At 50.5% G+C, this 18,505-nt stretch overlaps 1 protein-coding gene across 1 annotated transcript; it reads left to right on the top strand.

The window, feature by feature from the left end:
- Positions 1-480: 480 nt before the first annotated feature.
- Positions 481-18,494, top strand: Stkld1 (serine/threonine kinase like domain containing 1). Its single transcript, XM_032903002.1, has 19 exons — positions 481-534; positions 1,665-1,751; positions 3,854-3,898; positions 6,022-6,096; positions 7,105-7,209; positions 9,237-9,307; positions 9,996-10,111; positions 11,306-11,424; positions 11,613-11,776; positions 12,486-12,616; positions 13,121-13,204; positions 14,296-14,412; positions 15,034-15,174; positions 15,557-15,685; positions 16,416-16,544; positions 16,616-16,744; positions 17,625-17,765; positions 17,943-18,022; positions 18,243-18,494. Exons 1-19 carry the CDS (start codon positions 520-522, stop codon positions 18,387-18,389), a joined length of 2,025 nt encoding a protein of 674 aa, XP_032758893.1. The 5' UTR covers positions 481-519; the 3' UTR covers positions 18,390-18,494.
- The last annotated feature ends 11 nt before the right edge of the window (positions 18,495-18,505 follow it).

The following is an 18,505-nucleotide window of genomic DNA, read 5'->3' as shown; positions in this document are numbered from 1 at the left end:
CGCCGCGCGCCCTTCCCGAGTAGACCCCGCCCCCACGCTCCAGGCCCCACCCCCTCTATCCCCCACGGACCGCCCCTAGCCCTTTAGCCTCTAGAACCCGAAGCACTGACCGCTTTACACCCACACCAAGCAGCAGGTCCCGCCCACCGTGCTGGTTGACTTCCTGCCACCTGTGTCTCCCGCCCGTTGTACTTGAGGCTCCGCCTACCGCGTCATCACAGAATCTGCCCCGCCCCCACCCCGCCCAACACACCGGGCCCCGCCCTTCGTCCCGTACGCGGCGACCTATTCTCTGTGGCTTCTTTAAGGGGCATAGTGCAAGTACGCCATGTGCGTGCCAAAGTGCTAAGCAGACACGCCCCGGGTTGAGGGTTATGGAAGTCAGGTGGAGGGACTGAGGAGGTGGGGTGGGCACACGGAGCAGTCACTACCGAGCATGCTCAATCGAGGGTTCGACTACCGGCCTGGCTCGAGGGCTTAGCCCCGCAGAGGACAGTGAGGCTGTCTTGTCGAGATACCATGGAAAAGTATCAGGTGCTGAGATGCCCCCAACCAAGGCCCAGAGTCCGTAGGTAGCAGGACAAGTCCGAGGGTCACACAGCCAGGCCCATCTTCCATCACAGGTTGACCCCATAATCCCCGCAAGTTTCCTTCGCTGAGTCCTCCTTCGAGTCCTCCCAGGGCCTCAGTTTCCCTCTAAAATGATGACTAATCGCCCATTCTGACCTCTGGTGCACGTGCCCTTCCCTCCATGTATGGGGGACTTTAAAGGGAGAACATAGAACCAAAAACCTGAGTGGATTTTTTTAAATTGCTTTTTTCCTGACACGTCAGATTTATTAAATGTCAGAGTCAGTTTATAAAAGCTTCGCTTTCGCGCATTCACTTCTCTTCTCTTTTCTAGCATTCTCTGAGAGAAGGTTTTAGATGCGTTAGCCAAGCAAATGCACTTGTGATGGCAGAAATGTTTAAAGAAAAAAAAAAAATCCACTGCTCACTGACCCGGGGTTGGGCTCCAAAGACTCCCTGTATCCTCTGCATTCTATCCTTCCTGAACTGCCTACATATCTTGTCGCTTTCCCCACACTGACAGCAGCCTCAGTCCTCGGGCTCAGTCACCCTCTACCCAACAGCACTAGTTCTGAAGGTGTGGCTTCAAACACGAGCTCTGGCTCAGACCCCAGAGTGCCATAGCCACAGGCAAGGCAGGACCTTGCTCCCTAGGCCTCAGTATCTCTCAAGTAAATTGTAGGTAGCACCAGTGCAGGTCACAGAGGATGACTGGGAAGGAAGCGCGTCCTTCAGTGCTGAGCCCTAGAGGAAAGCGATGACTGCACCAGTTATATGCGTTACAGGGCCTTATTTGGATGCTCATGTTGGAGAAGGGTACTGGATGAGGGTGTCACTGGGGTTAAGAGCCACTGAAGCCCACTGTTCCCCAGGGGAACTTTCCCCTGGCTGTAAAATAAGGGCTCCAGAATGGGTTTCAAGGGAAATTGTATTGGCTCCACCCTAGAGGGCTTCTCAGTCCATCACCGAAGACCATTTCCTCTACAGCAAAATTGAGAGAAGATGCTGGCTTGGGGCCCAGTGTGGACTCATCACGTGTGGGAAATCCAGAATAATGTGCACTTTCTCAAACTCTCTCTCTTCTCTGAGGGTAGATTTTGCAAAAGCTGAGTCCTGGGGCCCTAGGGGTGAACCTGGTGGTGGAGGAACTGGAAACTGAAACCAAGTACTTGATAAAACAGGTAAGGTGCAGAGCCCTGTGAGGACAGTTTGCAGCAGTGGCTGTACCACTGCTCACAATCCCAGCTCACAGAGGTCTCTCAGACTCCCCACGATCCTGAGACAAAGCCCCACTGAGGCACGCTGTAGCATGAGACTTCCTGGAATCCCCTTTTTATTCCCCTCACTCTGGTGAGGAGAGATGTTAAGTCTTACTCAACTAACCACAATGCTGGCCGGCATGCCTGCCATCACTCACTGAACCCAGCAACCCTGCCAACCCAGAACAAAAACCCCAGTTTCACGGCCAAAGATGGTGAGACTCAGGAGTCCCATCCTCACTCACCGAGGTCGCAGTTTCCCAGAGGATTGAAATTTGATAAGGGGTACAGGGCCGCTGGTCTTACCAAAGGGGAAAGGGGTCAGGGGCAGAGAGGGTCCCAGAGGCCGAGCACAAGGCGCATAACTAGCAGAGCTGGGTGGGGTGTGGGTCCACAGGAGTACCCCAGGGAGGAGTACTGCCATACAAGCCCCTTAAACACCTTCCTCTGGGGTGCTGACAGCAACCTGGGGATGGGGTCTGGAGTGTTTTATCTACCTCCATTACTCGTTAGCTGTGGAGTCAGTTTCCTTATGTCACAGGCCAGTGGCCAAAGTGGCTGCCTGTCTTCTATACAAATAAAGGAGGCTTTGTTGTTTAAAGCTAGCTGCACCTTACCTGTTTTATGGTACACTCCTATACTCTCAGCATTTGGGAAGAAGGTAAATAAAGCTAAATTCAAGGCCAGCTTGTGCTGCACAGTAAAACCTTGTCTTGACAAGCAAGCACAAGCAAAATTAGCCATCTGGGTTTTCTAAATAAAACTCAGGTGACGGGTTATAGGCAAGAGTCTGGTGACCTTCTGTTTGTAAGAATGGCACTGAGGTTGATAACACTGACAGTGTCCCTCATCGCCACAGCTTCCTCCTCTCCTATCTGACAGCTGTGTCTCCTCCCAACTAGCGTTAGCTCGATTTGTTTCTCACCAGCTAAGCAACTGTGATAAATATCTTTACAGATCTTTATAGGGACTTCCTCCCCTTGAGCATATATAACTTCCTTAGGGGAAAAAAATCTGTGGAATAGGACTTCAGGAAATAATAAAAGAAATTTCTTCCTGTTTGTTTGTTTGTAGGACCTCTCTATGTAGCCCTGACTGTCCTAGAACTCAGTGTGTAGACCAGACAGGCTTCAAACTCAAAGATCCATCTGCCTGCCTCTTCCTCCAGAGCACTGGGATTAAAAGCGTGCACTATTAGGTTGGGGATTTAGCTCAGTGGTAGAGCGCTTGCCTAGGAAGCACAAGGCCCTGGGTTCGATCCCCAGCTCCGAAAAAAAGAACCAAAAAAAAAAAAAAAAAAAGCGTGCACTATTATACCACTGAGCTACATCCCGTACCCAACACTGCTGCTTCAACTTATTCCCTTTTTTGGTTTTTGGTTTGCTTTGGCTTTTTTGAGGCAGGGTTTCTCTGTGTAACCCTGGCTGTCCTGAAACTCACTCTGTAGACCAGGCTGGCCTCAAACTCAGAGATCTGCCTGCCTCTGCCTCCTGACTGCTGGGATTAAAGGTGTGTGCCACCACCGCGCTGCCAATTTTATTCTTTATGTTATTATAGAATAAGTGTTTTGTTTGGTTTTTTTTGAGACAAGATTGCACTAGGATTTTTATAAGTCCAGGGAGGCCTCAAGCTCAGAGATCCTCTTACTTCTACCTGCTAAGCACTGGGATTATAAACACAAGCCCAATGAAGGATTTTTCTATCTTTGACTGACTCTCCTATAAATGGTGTGGTAGCAATGATGATACTGGTGTGGTATAGCTGATGTGGTAGTGGTGATAGTGGTAGGGGCGGTGGAGGTGGTGGAGGTGGTAGTGGTGGTGGTAGTGGTGATGGTGGTAATGGTGGTGGTGGTGGTGGTGATGATGGTAGTAGTGGTGATGATGGTGATGTGGTGGTGGTGGTGGTGGTTAATGATAATGGTGGTGGGTAATGACAGAGATAGAGATCATGACAGCAGAGGTGGTAGGAGCCACTGTTCACTGCACATTTACTAATCGAGCTTGTCTTCCTGGCACCTACAGGTGGAGTGTATTGATGAGCACCATGCCAACAAGGCCCTGGAGGAGGTAATGATCAGTGGTTCTCCTGGGACAGTCAGTGCTCAGCAAATACAGGAACTGGATTTCGTGCCCACCTGCTGAGTGACTGGGTGAAGTCACTTACATGCAGTAAAGGAGTCCACATTTCCGGGACATCCATTTCTTAGTTACCACTTGGGACATCGTTCCCCTAATGGCTACTCTACTACTGACCATCTTTTAAGTCTTTATTTTTTTATTATTGTTTGAGGGGGACAAAATCCACATTGCACAGCCATGTGTGGTGATCAGAGGACAACTTTGAGGGGTCAGTTCTCTCTTCCCATCTTTTTGTGGGTTCTGGAGGTCAAACCCAGACTGTCATGTTTTCTTTTCTTTTCCTATTTGTTTGATTATCAAAACAGGATGTCACTAGGTAGCTCTTGCTAGAACTTACTCTTGTATTCCAAGCTGGCCTCGAACTCAGAGACCTGCCTGCTCTGCTTCCTCCTGAGTGCTAGGATTAACGGCGTACGCCACCACAGCTGGCTTGACCACCAAGTTTTGTTTTTTTTTTTTTAAATATTTATTTATTTATTTATTTTTCATGTATGCGAGTACACTGTAGCTGTCTTCAGACACACCAGAAGAGGGCATCAGATCCCATTACAGATGGTTGTGAGCCACCATGACCACCAAGTTTTTAAAGCAAGCATTTTAACCCACCGAGCCATCTTGTCGACTCCCCATCTTTTTAAAAACAGGCCTTGTTTTCCTTACATTTGTTTAGCGTATACACACATGTATACATGCATGACTCGTGCCACATGTAGGGAGGTCAGAAGACAGCTTTGGAGAGATGGCTTTCTCCTCGTGCCTTTACCCACCGACCCATCTCACATTTTCTGAAGTTGTTTTTTTCATCAGACTTGGGGCTGTACCTCAGTGGTGAGCATGGGCCTCAAATTGCTCAGCGCTCTGGGTTCTATCTCCATCACTGGAAAAAAATGTTTTTCTTCTAGTTATAAAAGAAGAACAGTACAGAGCTTGGGAGACACAAAGAAAATGTTTAGAAAGAAAATTAAGTTAATCAGTTAGTTGAACGCGCCAATGCTCACTTGAAGTCCCAGCATTGACCGGACCTTGAGTTTGAGGCCAGCCTGGATGGCACTGTGAGGTTCTGATTCAAGAGAGGAAGGGCTGAGATGTGGCTCTGTGGTAAAGCACCAGCCTCAAACACACAGGCCCTGGACTTGGTTCTCAGCATAGAATAGAAGAAAAGGAGCGAGGGAGAACAGGAGAGATGAGAGTCAGGGAAGGGTGAGAGGGTTGAAAATTGCCTTCAGAGCCACAGGTGACTGCAGTTACCAGCTTGATAGATAGCAGCTAGGAGCCATTTCTTTGGGCCTCTCCAGAAATTTCATCTGAGTGAAAGGTGACTTCTCCTCCATAATGGTCCCTTTAGGGTTGGCTTCCTTCTGGAGTGGCCTGCCCTTGCACATCACCAGTCATCACGTCTTGTGTCACGCACAGTGTCACTGGAGCAGAAGTAGACCTTGTGTCACACACAGCGTCACTGGGGCAGAAGTCTGACGTGTGGGAAGAGCATGGGTGGTTCCGCCCTCACACAGCCATGTGGTCCATTCCCATTCATGCCTGCCAGGCCAGGTGTTTCCCCACCCAGCTTCCAATCAAAGCAATGGTCCATCTGGCCACGGTGTTCAGGCGGCCATTGCTGCAGCCTGACTGGATTTATTTCTCTAAGTACTTCACTGTGCCTTTGGACACAGCATCTTTTCCAGCCCAGCCTGACAGTCTCCGAGCACCCTCTGGGTCTGCACCAGTTCACTGGGGGTTAGAGGTCGTGCTGGTTATCAAATCCAAGGCTCTATGCATGCTAGAAAAGGGCTCTATTCTTGAGCTTACCTTACAGCCTGTTACCATTTTTATATGTGCTTGTGGGGCTCAGAAAAGTTGAAGAACAAGTCTTGGTCACAAAGCCCGATCACCCCATTCTGGAGACCCACACCAGCCTCCTGGTCTCTCCCCAGCAGACTACGCGGCTTCCTTTCCCCCACGCCATGCCCTGCCCAGAGCCCTTATCTCATCTCTTGGTTGGAGTATGTAGCAGAGCAGTACTAACTGAGACACTCTGCTCCCTCTCTGTACAGCTGATGCCCCTGATGAAGCTCCAGCACTCCAACATCTCTGTGTACCATGAGATGTTCATCATGTGGAACAATGAGGTGGGTTGGAGCACCCACAGCCCAGCAGCTGACAGCACAGAATACTCTGAGAGGCCGGCATTTCCTGGGTCCTCTGCATGATCTCCGATGATCCCCCAACAACCTCATCATATGAGGCCCTGACAGCCCATTTCACAGTGTAGGATGCTGAGGCTAAGGGCAACCACTTCTGGGTCCGTCAGCTCTAACATAGCTGAAGCAAGAGGCCAGATGCTAGGCTCCAGACTGCACCTTTAGTGATGGAGTTTTTGGCTTCTTGAGGAGCTGCTTTCCTGGCCTCCCCTCTTGTCTCAAAGCTGTGGACCCCTCCCTCCCATGGCAATAGGATAGGAACATTATTCTCATTTCATGGTGGGGTCTAAGGCTCCAGGGCCTCATAGTTAGTGGATCCTGAATAGGGCTTCCCAGGCTTGTGTCCTGTTGGCAACTTGACTTCTTGCCTTTGCAATGAGTACAGCTTTCCTAAGTCACACCCCCAGAGGGGAACTGAGGGGGAAAAAGGACACTGAGCAGACTGAGGGACTTCCACCATGTCCCATCTCCACATCAGTTTCCCTGCTGAGCTGACAACTCAGGGCTAGGGAGAGCCCTCACTGCAGGTACCCTACAGTTCCCCCAAGCACCCTGATGCTTTCAGAGACAATGTTTCCTTAGAGGAAACAGAACTAGCCACTGGCCACATCCTGGACCCTGAACGGGGTGGCATCCTCAGAGGAGCTCCCAGAGTCTTAAGAGACTATCCTGCAGTTAAGGGGTAAAGACAACTCCATAAAGGGCTCTGCGTGTGCAGAGGCCAGGAACAACTGCAGTTTCCAAGAAGGCCAACTAACAACAAGGCCTGGTGTGGTAGGGCATAGGAACAGGGACAAGAGAGTAAGGGCATTAGGCATTGTTACCACTGCCACCACAAATTATAGCTACTGAAAAATGGCCTGGAGCAAGTGATCCTACGGAACCCCAAGGCCCCAATCTTTGAGTAGCTGATTAAGGGGCCTTGTCTTCTGACAGATCTCCTCTCTGTTCCTCTGCCTGGTGATGGATTATTACAACCACGAAACCCTCCAGAACATCATGGAGAATAAGAGGAAGTTAAAAGAGGTTGTTGACACTGAGGTAAGAGATACTCTGGAGCCAGGTGCGGTAGTGCATGCCTTTGGTCCCAGCATTCAGGAGGCAGAGGCAAGCAGATCCCTGTGAGTTTGAGGCCAAACTGGTCCACAAATGGAGTCCAGGACAGCCAGGGCTGGTTACACTGAGAAACCCTGTCTGGAAAAACCAGAGAGAAGGGGGGGGGGAGCCACCTAAACCTATAACCTATACCCCTGAAGACGCCTGCAGGAAGAGACAGAGAGAACTTTGGATCTGGCCTTAGGCTTGTCTTACCTGTGTGAAGTCATTACACTTTTTTGTGCACTTTATCTCAGTTGTATAGCTTGAGGCTCTACAAATGTGCATGAACCAGCTCCAGCCTCAGCCCCAGCCCCAGCCCCAGCCCCAGCCACCACCCTGCACTAAGGGTTGGGCATTCTTAGGACCCAGAAGATCCCAGGGCAAAAGCAACTGATGGGGTTCTGCCTCCAGAGACCGTAATGCACTGCCTGAAATGCATCCAGATGACTTCAGTGTATGTGGCTCAAATCTGAACACACGTTGTCCAGTCAGCCCCATGCCTCTGAGGTCTAGCCTTGCCTTGATGCTCTTCCTGTGGTCAGCTAGCTGCCTTTGCTCATGGCAAGGAAGTGCTCAGTGGGTCTGCCTCTCCTGCGCTGGTGAGCCTTTGATCACCCCCAGAGCAGGGCTGTAGAGTATGGCTGCCAGGAGCATTGGTGGACGGGCTATCTTTCTTACCTAATCATGTAGAACTAGGTGTTTTGCTGGGTCAGAGAGTAGAGGATGTGGCCTCAGTAGGCATTCTAACAGAAGCTGGTTTACCAGGGTTTACTCTCCCCAGAAACAAAAAGGGCTTCCCTTCCATATGGCTCTTTGGCCTGTCTTTGTATCATTGAGCCTGTTTTTTCCCTGTCAGGTGTTCAAGGTGATATTCTATTATAACTTTTAATTTGCACTTCCATATCACTAGTCCTGACAAGCACATTTGCATTTGTGTTTTTGTTTGTTATGTTTATTTTATTTTATTTTATTTTGAGGTGACCAAGAACTCACACACTAAGGATGACCTTGAACTGATACTCCTGTCTCCCTTCCCCAGTGCTGGGATTCTATACCTCTATAACTACAATCAGCAACATTTGGGCCATTTGGAGTTCTGTGCCCTTTTACCCTTTTAACTCCTCTTCCCATTCAAATTGTTTTCTTGTTGATTTGCAAACATTCTTTACATATGGTAGACATCAGTGTCCATATATCTTACCCAGACTGGGACTTGCCAGTTCATTTATTTGATACTACCCTGTAATAGGCAGTGCTTGCTGTAATAGAGGCTAGTTCTCCACGTGGCCAGGGCATTTTGGACCTGGCTTAACCAGCCTTCCCTACTCCAAGGTCACAAGGTTCTCCTTAATTTTCTTCTTGAAGTTTATGAACTTTTACTTTTTTTTTTTACCTTTGGCACCAGTACTCTCCCAAGATCTGAGTATGATTTCCTCTGAGAATTTCTGTACTCCTGTAGCCCAGGTGTCATCCCCCTGAGAGGCTCAGAGGGAGCAGCGTAGTTCACTTCATTGCTGTGCCTCAGAGGCAGGCTCTGGAATGGGCTTGCACCTCTGTCATTGGTAGAAATCTTAGAAACAGAAATAGTCTCGGAAGCCATGAAACGAGATCTTCTATCAGGACAAGGGTCACAGCAGGAGGAGCAGCCAGTCTCTGGCACCTCAGGGTGTCTTTTAATCCTGATATGAGATTCAGGAGTCCTAGGTACACAGTTTGAAAATGGCAGCCCTGAGCACTAGGTGCACTTTGTGTTGTCCCATGTTGCTGTCTCACAGGCTCTTTGCGCTCTGATGGTATAAAGTGCAAGCCATGCCAGGCACTGCAGGGCTTCAGCATTAGTGGTAGGACACCTGATCCCCAGCTTGTCATTGTTCCCCTCACTGCTTTGGGTGTTTGTATGCAGCTTTGCAGAGATGCCTTGGGGGATCCCTGGACCCCTTCCAATGTCACCTCCCCTGCTTCTTCCTCAGTGGATGCACACCATACTAAGCCAGGTGTTGGATGCCATCCAGTACCTACATGAGTTGAACATCGTTCACAGGTGATGGAGCCTCCTCTGGAGATCAGCCACAACTCCTAGGCTCAGAGGTCCAGGCCCGGATTTGGACAGCATGGGGCACCTTCTGTGGACTCCCCTTCTTGGCTGAGAGAACGGGGAGTTTCCTTATGAAGCCCCTGATTGCCTGATTCACCCCAAAAGCGCTGGGCTGTGGGAGTGTAGGGGCCAAACAGGGTGGTTCTAAAGGGCGAGGAAGCAGAGATAAGATGCCAAGGAAGAGAGGTGAGGTTGCCTGTAGTGCACAGCCTCTGGACAGGCCAATAAGAGTTGCTGCAATCCAAGCCTAGTCTTTGACCCTTGCACCCAGCTTCAGGCCCAAGATGTTCAGTGAGAAGAATCTGGGTAGTGGCTATCCATATGAGCAAAGAGAATAGAGTGCCCATATTAATGCCGCCAGAAGTATGGAATGATAGATACCTAATGATGGATACCTCCTCTAATGAAGGACCTCAGTGTTTGTACTTACAACAGACTTCTTCCCTAATGTACAGAAACTAGATGTCATGTCCTAGGAAGCAATTATTTAATACATAAACTGAGCACAGCATTTTCTTGAGGAGTGAAAGGGCTGGAACTGGGCTGGTTGGAAAAGCAGGCTTAAGGCTCAGGCGTGTGCTAGCCCAAACCCAGGCAGCTGCGTGGTATCAGGGGGCCCTGTTCTTGGTTTCAGGAACCTCAAGCCTTCCAACATCATCGTCATTAACAACAGCTACTGTAAACTGCAAGAATTGAGCTCCCAGGCACTGATGACCCATGAAGCCAAGTGGAATGTCCGAGCAGAAGAAGGTGGCAAGGGAGGACTGGGAATAAGTGGCGAAGGAGGTGGTGGCTCTTGGCACCCAGAGGGCAGTAGTTACTCTTGGGGCTGGGCTTTTTAACTCCGAAGGTCTAGAGATCTCCAACCTATGGAATAACACACTAGGTTTGCCACTGTGGGAAGGTGCAGGGTCCAAAGGACTCCAACATGTAAAAGAGAGCCTTGGGGGACAAAGCAATGGTTGTGGTTCCCTAAAGATATTAATTCTTATGGGAAAGAAAGTACCCAAAAAGGACAGAAGCTACATAGAAGGGTACAGAAGTTCTCTGGGAGGTAGGCACTGACTTTGCATGTTAGAGACTTGAAATTGTCCAGGAGACAGAAAGATGTTAGGGTAAAAGGGGTGGGGTATATCAACCTGTAACACTGTCATAGACAGACAGACAGACAGACAGACAGACAGACAGAGAGCAACCTGGGAAGAGAATTCAGAGTCCTGTGGTGGCAGTGGTAGTCCTTAAAACATAGAGGATAGCTGGGTGAGTAGATAAATGGGTAGACAGATGGGTGGGTTGATGAATAAGTGGGTACATGAACAGGGTGTATGGAGTTATCAATGGGGTGTGCCCTTGGAGTCTGACCCATTGCTGTTTGGCTGGGGACTGGAGGTTTAGAAATGGAGTGACTACCCAAGTCCAGGCACACTGATAGAACAGGGTCAGGACACTGTTTCTGAAGGCTTTAGGTTCAGGAATAAGGCAATTCAGCCAGAACTTTGCCCTAAGGTCCTAACATTTAAAGGGGGTGAGCTGTTCATGGAGAGCCACATTTTGGCTTTTCTGGAACATGTCTCTCTCGTCTCCTGCCTGTTGTCACGCAGAGAGGCAGACACTCAGGCCAGCCTGGCAGACAGCTGCCCAGATGGACAAGCCTCCCTAGTGGAGTAAGGTCTGTCAGGACAGTGGCCTCGTTGCCTAAGCTTGCACTTTTCATCCCACCCAAAGAGGGTGACTGAAGGGGCTCCTGTTCGGAGCCCTTGCAAAGGACCACTGACATGGGGACAGTGTAGCTGAGCCCAGTGGGGCAAGCACTGTAGTCTCAGCACTGGGAGGTGGACAAGCAAAAGAAGAGTGGTAGTGCTGGGGGTCAGGCTGGCTCTGTCCTGTTCTTCTCCCCAGGGAACGTAGCACTCAGTAGGTCTTCCACCTTGATTCTGCCCACAGACCCCTGCCAGAAGTCCTGGATGGCTCCTGAAACTCTCAAATTCTCCTTCTCCATCGAATCCGACATCTGGTCCCTGGGCTGCATCATTTTAGACATGGCCACTTGCTCCTTCCTGAATGTGAGCTTCCTATGGGGAGGCTGCCTGCTTTCATCCTACCCTCTTTCTTTCTCTGTCCCATGGAGGCTCACTATGCTCACTTTCCTCAGGCCCCTGCCTCAGCTCTTGCTGGGCCTGACAAGAGAGCACTGATAGATACCTTCCTGGCTGAGAAAAGCCCAGGTGATGGATGCCCTCTTTCCTTGAAGGAAGCAGAAGCCATGCACCTGCGGAAGTCCATTCGCCACCATCCAGGCAGCCTGAAGCCCATCCTGAAAACCATGGAGGAGAAGGAAATCCCTGGTACAGATGTCTACTATTTGCTTCTGCCCTTCATGCTGCATATCAACCCCTCTGATCGACTAACAATCAAGTAAGCTCAAAGCTAGGTCTTCTTTTAACCTATTCCTATACCTTTCAGTGTTCCACCTTAACACACTCAGCTGTCCTGATTTGCCCACACAAACCACCTGGCAGCCACTAATCTTAAATAGATGGTGGGATTTTTTTTGTTTTGTTTTAAGATTAGGTCTCACCGGGGGTTGGGGATTTAGCTCAGTGGTATAGCAAGTGCAAGGCCCTGGGTTCGGTCCTCAGCTCCAGGGGGGTGGGGTGGGGATTAGGTCTCACTGAGGCCCGGGCTAACTGCAAATCCTCCTGCCTCAGCTTCCTGACTGCTAGAATTACAAGTGTGTTAATCCGGCTTGAATACATGTCTCTTCCAAAAGGATGCAGGTGGCCCTACTTTCCCACTGGGTGCAGGGACTTAACCTTAAGGACATATATATTACTTTCAGGAGACCAGGAAACGTTTCTCTTCTAATAATGTCAGCCAGAAAACCTGTTCATGTTTTTAAGGAAGGTGTGTGAAGGCAGAAGTGCTGGCCCCAAGACCATCCTTGGGGGCTCTGCTGTCCATGGAAGGAGTCCTGTGATTTCAGAGTAGAGTAGGCCCCTAGAAGTGGAACTACAAGGATAGTTACTAGATACACATGGAATACAGAGAGCCCACCCACCAGGAAGCCTGTGTTCAGTGTCTGCCACTGTGGATCACCCGCTGGTATTCTGTGCCCCTTTGCCAGGAATGTGATCCACGTCACCGTCATGAGCAACTCCTACATGACCTCCTGTGTTGCTCTGAACATGCAGCGGCAGGTGGTGCCCATCTTCATCACTGATGTACTGCTAGAGGGCAACATGGCCAACATCTTAGGTGACGGGGACATGGTGGGCAGCGCTGGCAGCTGCTGTGGCCTGGGCACTAGTTTCGGATGCTTGGTGTCTCTCTCCCACAGCTTGGTCCTAGGCCTGCTGCTTATGCAGGATTAGTGAGTGGGAACAGTGTCCAGGTTACGCCCCTGTACATAATGTACACTGTTGCTCTCAGTAGCCTGGCTCTGCCAATGTTCTCTGTTCTCATTGGTCATATCCCCTGTGTCGTTAAGACAGTTAAGACCTGTTCACTGCCTATGTTCTCCAGGGTCCTGTGCTCTTTTGCTGCACCCCGTAGGCAGCTGGCTGTGTGCTTCCTATGTGCATGGCAGCAGGCACTGTGGGCTCAGGAACAGGCTCACAGAGACTTGGGTTTGATTTTCGGTTGAGTCCCCTTGGCCTGAGGCTAAGAATACTGACTTCACAGCCTGATTGTTGTAGGGCTACAGCCTGCTCCTTCATGGCTTGGTCCTCAGTAGGGTTTTCTATATCCTCGTTCCTTCAGATGTCATGCAGAATTTCTCCCATCGACCAGAGGTCCAACTCAGAGCCATTAACAAGCTTCTGACGATGCCAGACGATCAGCTAGGTAAAAGTTCTCATCTTCCCCAGAGACTCCCGGGAAAGGCTGGGAGGTGGGAACTATCAAGCTTTTACTCCAGACTTTCCTGGCCAGTGCTACTAACTGGGACTCTTCTTGATTCCATGCTTATTAGCGAAGGAGGGTGGGAGAGAGGCTGGCCTCTCTGCATGATTGCCAACAGGTCAACAGGAAATCCACCTAGCATCAGGGAGGCCGAGGCAAAAAAGATTGAGAGCCAGCCAGCCTGATCTATAGGGAGACAAGGCTTTTTGTTTTGCTTAACTTTGTTTTGGGTGACATAGTGATACTAGAAATCGATCCCAGGGCCTTGTGCAATGCTGGTTAACTGAACTACCTCCCTAGCTCTTGTCTGTAGTTTGAGAAAGAGTCTAAATTGCCTATGCCAGTCTCAAACTCGCTGTGTAGTCCAAAAGGTCCTTGAACTTCTAATCCTTCTGCCTCTGGAGTACCCGCGAGTACAAGCATGCACCATCACCTGGTCGAAGAGACCCTTCTATCTGTCCCTTCATCTCTACAGTGGGCCTGAGTTGCTTGTTTTCCACTTTTATAAACAACACCATGACTGAAATGGGTTATAATGTCGACAGTGGGCCTCACCAACCCCCCAGAGCTGCCTCTTGCTCAGCCTCATCAGAGTGGGTTTGTTGTAGCTGTTTCCTGGGTAGCAGTGTCCCTAAATCCAAGATCCTTATCACAAGCCATGTCTCAGCTCAGTCACAGCCACAGGCCCTGGAGTCAAGCAGGCTGGGTTTCCTTGTTTCATGAAGCTGCTCCAACTCTGTGCCTTAGCACTGGGCATAGTGTCATGTTCCTGGGCTCTGTCACTCTAGAGGCTGAGGCAGGAGAGCCGCTAGAGCCCAGGAACTCCAAATTAGCCTGGACAAGCCAGAATGCAGACCTTGGCAGCTGATCAACTGCTTATTCTCTATGAATACATGGGCTGGTCACTCTCTCTTCTCTGCCCTTGTGTTCACCCACCTGGATTCGCCAGTGGGCTCCCAGCAGCCTCTGGGTGCCGTGTCTGGGTCACACAGCCCAGCTCCTCCTGTGCTTCAGCTGCGCTGTGCACTCCACAGGCCTGCCGTGGCCCACAGAGCTGGTAGAGGAGGTCATCACCATCATAAAGCAGCATGAGAAGGTCCTGGATATTCTGCTCAGCACCTGCTCCCTGCTGCTGCGTGTTCTGGGCCAAGGTGGGCAGGCAGGGTGAAGGAGCTCTTCCCTCCCACCCATCCCTAGCCTCTCTCTGCTGTTCCTGTTTGAGCTTAAGTGACTCCATCTCAGAGTGATGGAGGACATAGTTAGGAGTCTGTATACACTGGGTCTACATGGGGCCTGACCCAGCCTTCTGGGACCCTGGACAAGTTCCCCAGCTATGACATAGGAGCTAGACAGGTGAGTCTTCTGGGCTTTCTTGAGCAGGAGAGGTTTGGAGGATGATTGCCAGCAGGGGACAGGACTACACTGAAGTTCTTAGTAGAAGTCCTTGTCACTGAGTCCCCCCTAGTTCTTTGAAACAGGAAGAAAGCTTAACTAGCTCCATCTTTTAGCCTGGAGCATCTAGTTACTCCTTTACCTTTCTAGTCTTAATACTGAGGGTCTACTCACCACACAGATTGTGTCTTTCTCTTGGGGCTTGTGTGTCAAATCCAGGCCCCCTTGCATGCCAGGCAAGCACTATCCCACTGGGCAAAAGCCCATAAATACTTTAATTCAAAGAGGTGATGCTGTCCCCAGCTAGGAAGGGAGGACTCTTGTCCATCTTAGAGCCCCAGCTGCGGGCTTGACCGATGTTCTTTCCCTGGCCCAATCAGCACTGGCGCATGACTCAGAAGCTGAGATCCCGAAGAGCAGCTTGATCACCTCCTTCCTGATGAATGCCTTGCAGAGGTACCCTAACTCTGAAGGCCTTGTTCTTGTGACCTACAATGTGCTCAGCATCATCTCTAGCCAAGGTGTGTGGCCTTCACCCTTGTTTCTGCTCTAAAAAGCTAGGGCAGAATAGAGGCTTTGGGAGGAGGGTGGAAGTGGGGCTCGTGCCCAGGATGGAGAGCCATACTGTTCTCTGCTTACAGTGGCAGCTATGGGCACTGCTCGGAAGCTGGGGACAGTGGCCAAGAACTGAATGGCTGGCTAGTGGGTCAAATCAAGGCTAGGCACCGGGCTACTCAGACTTCTTACCCACACTTAAGCCCACTTGGGTGAGAGGGGTATTAGGATTAGGCATTAAAATAGACCAGCCAGGCAGATTAGGTGTTGCATCAGCCCACGGGGAAAAGGTAGTGCTGGGCAAGGCTTCCTGGAAACTTCCCTTCCAAGTGCTATGGCTGCTCACAGGACAGATCTCAGAGGAGCTAGAAGAGGAGAGATTGTTTGAGCTTGCCCAAACGCACCTGGAGCGCTTCCAAGAGGACAGGGACATCTGCCTCGGTATCCTGAGCCTGCTCTGGTCCCTCCTGGTAGATGGTGAGGCCCTCCTGCATAAGCCCCACTGCATGAGACCTACTAGAGCAGTTCTCAACCCGTGGATCTTAACCGCACAGGAATGAGTTTCACAGGGATCCCCTGAAACTATCAGGAAACACAGAGATTTACATTATAGTTTATAATAGTAGCAAAATTACAATTATGAAGTAGCGACAACAATACTTTTATGGTTGGGGGTCACTGAAACATGAACTGTATCAACGGTTCTAAGTCTGTCATGATGACCAACAGATTAAGAACTGGTGCTTGACAGCTTGTCCCTTACACACAGGAGGGCAATCCCAGGCCCCATGGGGATCCTTGGGGAGCCTAGTTCATGGGCACAGTGACACTACTGGGTAAGAAAGAACACTCTGTCCAGAGGTCACCAGAGCATTTGAGGCCCTATCCTGGTTTGGGGTTGAATGGGGGTTTCCAGGCCTTCTCTTCTAGATACTAACTTGCCAAGGAAAGAGAGCTCCAAGCCATGGCAACCCAAGAATACCACAGAGATCCTGCTAATGCCACTAATGCTAAAGTCCCCATCTCTACTGAGGTCTATTGCAAACTCTGGCAGTGGAAAGCCCCATTTCCCATTTCTGAGGACATCTGTCCCCTTGATTCTCCTCTGTTGTTCTTGGTGGGAGGGAGCAGTGTAGAGGGGCACATATACAGCAGGTACTTCTGTTCATTCCTGGCTTGGCGTCCCCCATCTTTGTCCTGGATCTAGTTGACACTGTGAACAAAGAGCCCTTGGAGAAGCTCTCAGTCTCAGTCGCCTGGGTGCTGGCTTTTCATCAAGAGGACATGGAAGTAGCGGAGGCTGGCTGCGCAGTGCTCTGGCTTCTGTCCTTGATGGGTGAGCAGCCCGAGGCCTTGGTTAACAGGGAGGGTGAGCCTGGACACACAGACAAGGCTTGTTCTTTGCAGGCTGCATAAAGGAGGGTCAGTTTGAACAGGTGGTCGTGCTGCTGCTGAGAAGCATCCAGCTATGTCCTGGCAGAGTACTGCTGGTGAACAATGCACTCCGCGGCTTGGCCAGCCTCGCAAAGGAGTCTGGTAAGTCTGAGACAAGCCAGGCTGCCACCTGGAGGTGGAACAAAAGCCAGCTCCCTCCAGTGATGTCCACCTGGTGACCCCAAACTAGAAGAGGAAGAAGCAGCCTCCAGGAAACACCCCTGGGACTTCTCCATGTTTGGTGTCTTAGGTCTACCTCCCCACTAGATTCACATCCCACAGCTGCACAGGTTCCCTAAACATAGGTCTGTCTCCAAGTCCAGGCTTATGCCAGGTCTCCCACTAAGCAGCGTCAGTCTTTCTTTGTAGAGAACCCTGGGTCCAGGGTCATGCAATGCTCCCACCCTGGTCTGTCAGGGCTCCAAGGGCTATCTCCTTGGCTTCACTCCTGCTCATTTCTACCCGTGACAGTCTACTGGGCTACTCAAACTAGTGGGGCCTCCTGGAGGGCAGTTGGGAATCTTGTTTCCTAATTTGACCCTGACACCCTTATACAAAGTACCTTGTGAGGGAGGTTTCGGCCCCTGTGAGGTCCAGTTAACTACTTCAGGGTAGGAGGGCCACCTGCACAGGAGGCTCTTCTCCATAGTGCCACACCAAGGCCTCCATTTCCTTGCAAGGAAGAGGAACATAAGTGCTGGATTTCCCTTGGGCATGGGGCTCATTGCTAACAAGTGCAAAGCTTGTAGAGAAGCAAAGTCGTGCAACCACCTCTTACATTTTACAGAGCAGGAACAGCCCTGACTTAGGAGCTTCCTTCACAGAAGGCAAGGGTTCCTTGCAGAAGAGCTCTCCCAGCAACCTTATGACCAGTCATGCTACTTGCCGGACACTGAGTACAGGGAGCTGAGAAGTAGAGCGGCTGCAAAGGAGCTACACTAGACTCTATTATATACACAAATTTCCATGCCTCCCACTCCAGAACTGGTGGCCTTCCGAACAGTAGTACTGGAAGAGGGCAGCAGTGGCCTCCACCTCGTCCAAGATATCTACCAGCTCTACAAGGATGACCCTGAGGTGGTGGAGAACATCTGCATGCTGTTGGCCCAACTGGCCTCCTACAGTGAGGCCCCTTACTTACCTTGTCCTCTCTGTGGCAGGAAGGGGAGGAGCCCCAGAGCCTGGTCTCAAACCCCTGTAACTTGCCACTCATTCACTGAGTCAAAGTGGCACCTGACCAACCTTAACCGGCTGGTGGGCAGGGATCCTGAACCTCCCCATCTTCTCCGCTCCCCTGCAGAGGAGATCCTGCCAGAGATGATGTCTGGAGGCATCAAAGACCTAGTCCAGGTGATCCGGGAGCGCTTTACCTCCAGTCTGGTAAGTAATGATGACACTTTTTATCAAGCCAGTACACTTGCGTTGCACTGACTCAGAGCTCCACACGCCTTTCCCTGTGACTGGGCTGAATCCAACCCCAAATGAGAAGTGCAGCCAGACCACCTGAAAGATTCCATCAGTCCGGGTTATGTCATCAAAGTAATTGCTCCTGGATCCTGAAGCCACTGTAACAAACGGTTCTCTTGTTTCCGCCTTCTAGGAGCTGATTTCTTATGCTGATGAGGTACTTCAGGCATTGGAAGCAGCTACACATCCTAGTCCCCAGGAGGATCAGCTTGAACCTCCTGCAATGCTGGAAGCCTCCAAGGTCTCCCCACTGCAGGCAGATCCTCTCCTCAGGCCCTGACATGCTGCCCTCCAGGTCCTGTGGTAAGGGAAAGTATCACTAGGTCCAGTATTGTATCTTGCACTCCATGGTGACTAATAAAGAAGCCCCAGGGTATTCCTGGCATACCTGGCCAT

Source organism: Rattus rattus, chromosome 5 (assembly GCF_011064425.1).
Source record: "Rattus rattus isolate New Zealand chromosome 5, Rrattus_CSIRO_v1, whole genome shotgun sequence".
Lineage (NCBI taxonomy): Eukaryota > Metazoa > Chordata > Mammalia > Rodentia > Muridae > Rattus > Rattus rattus.
Note: the sequence above shows the minus strand (reverse complement) of the source record. Positions and strands in the feature narration are given on the sequence as shown.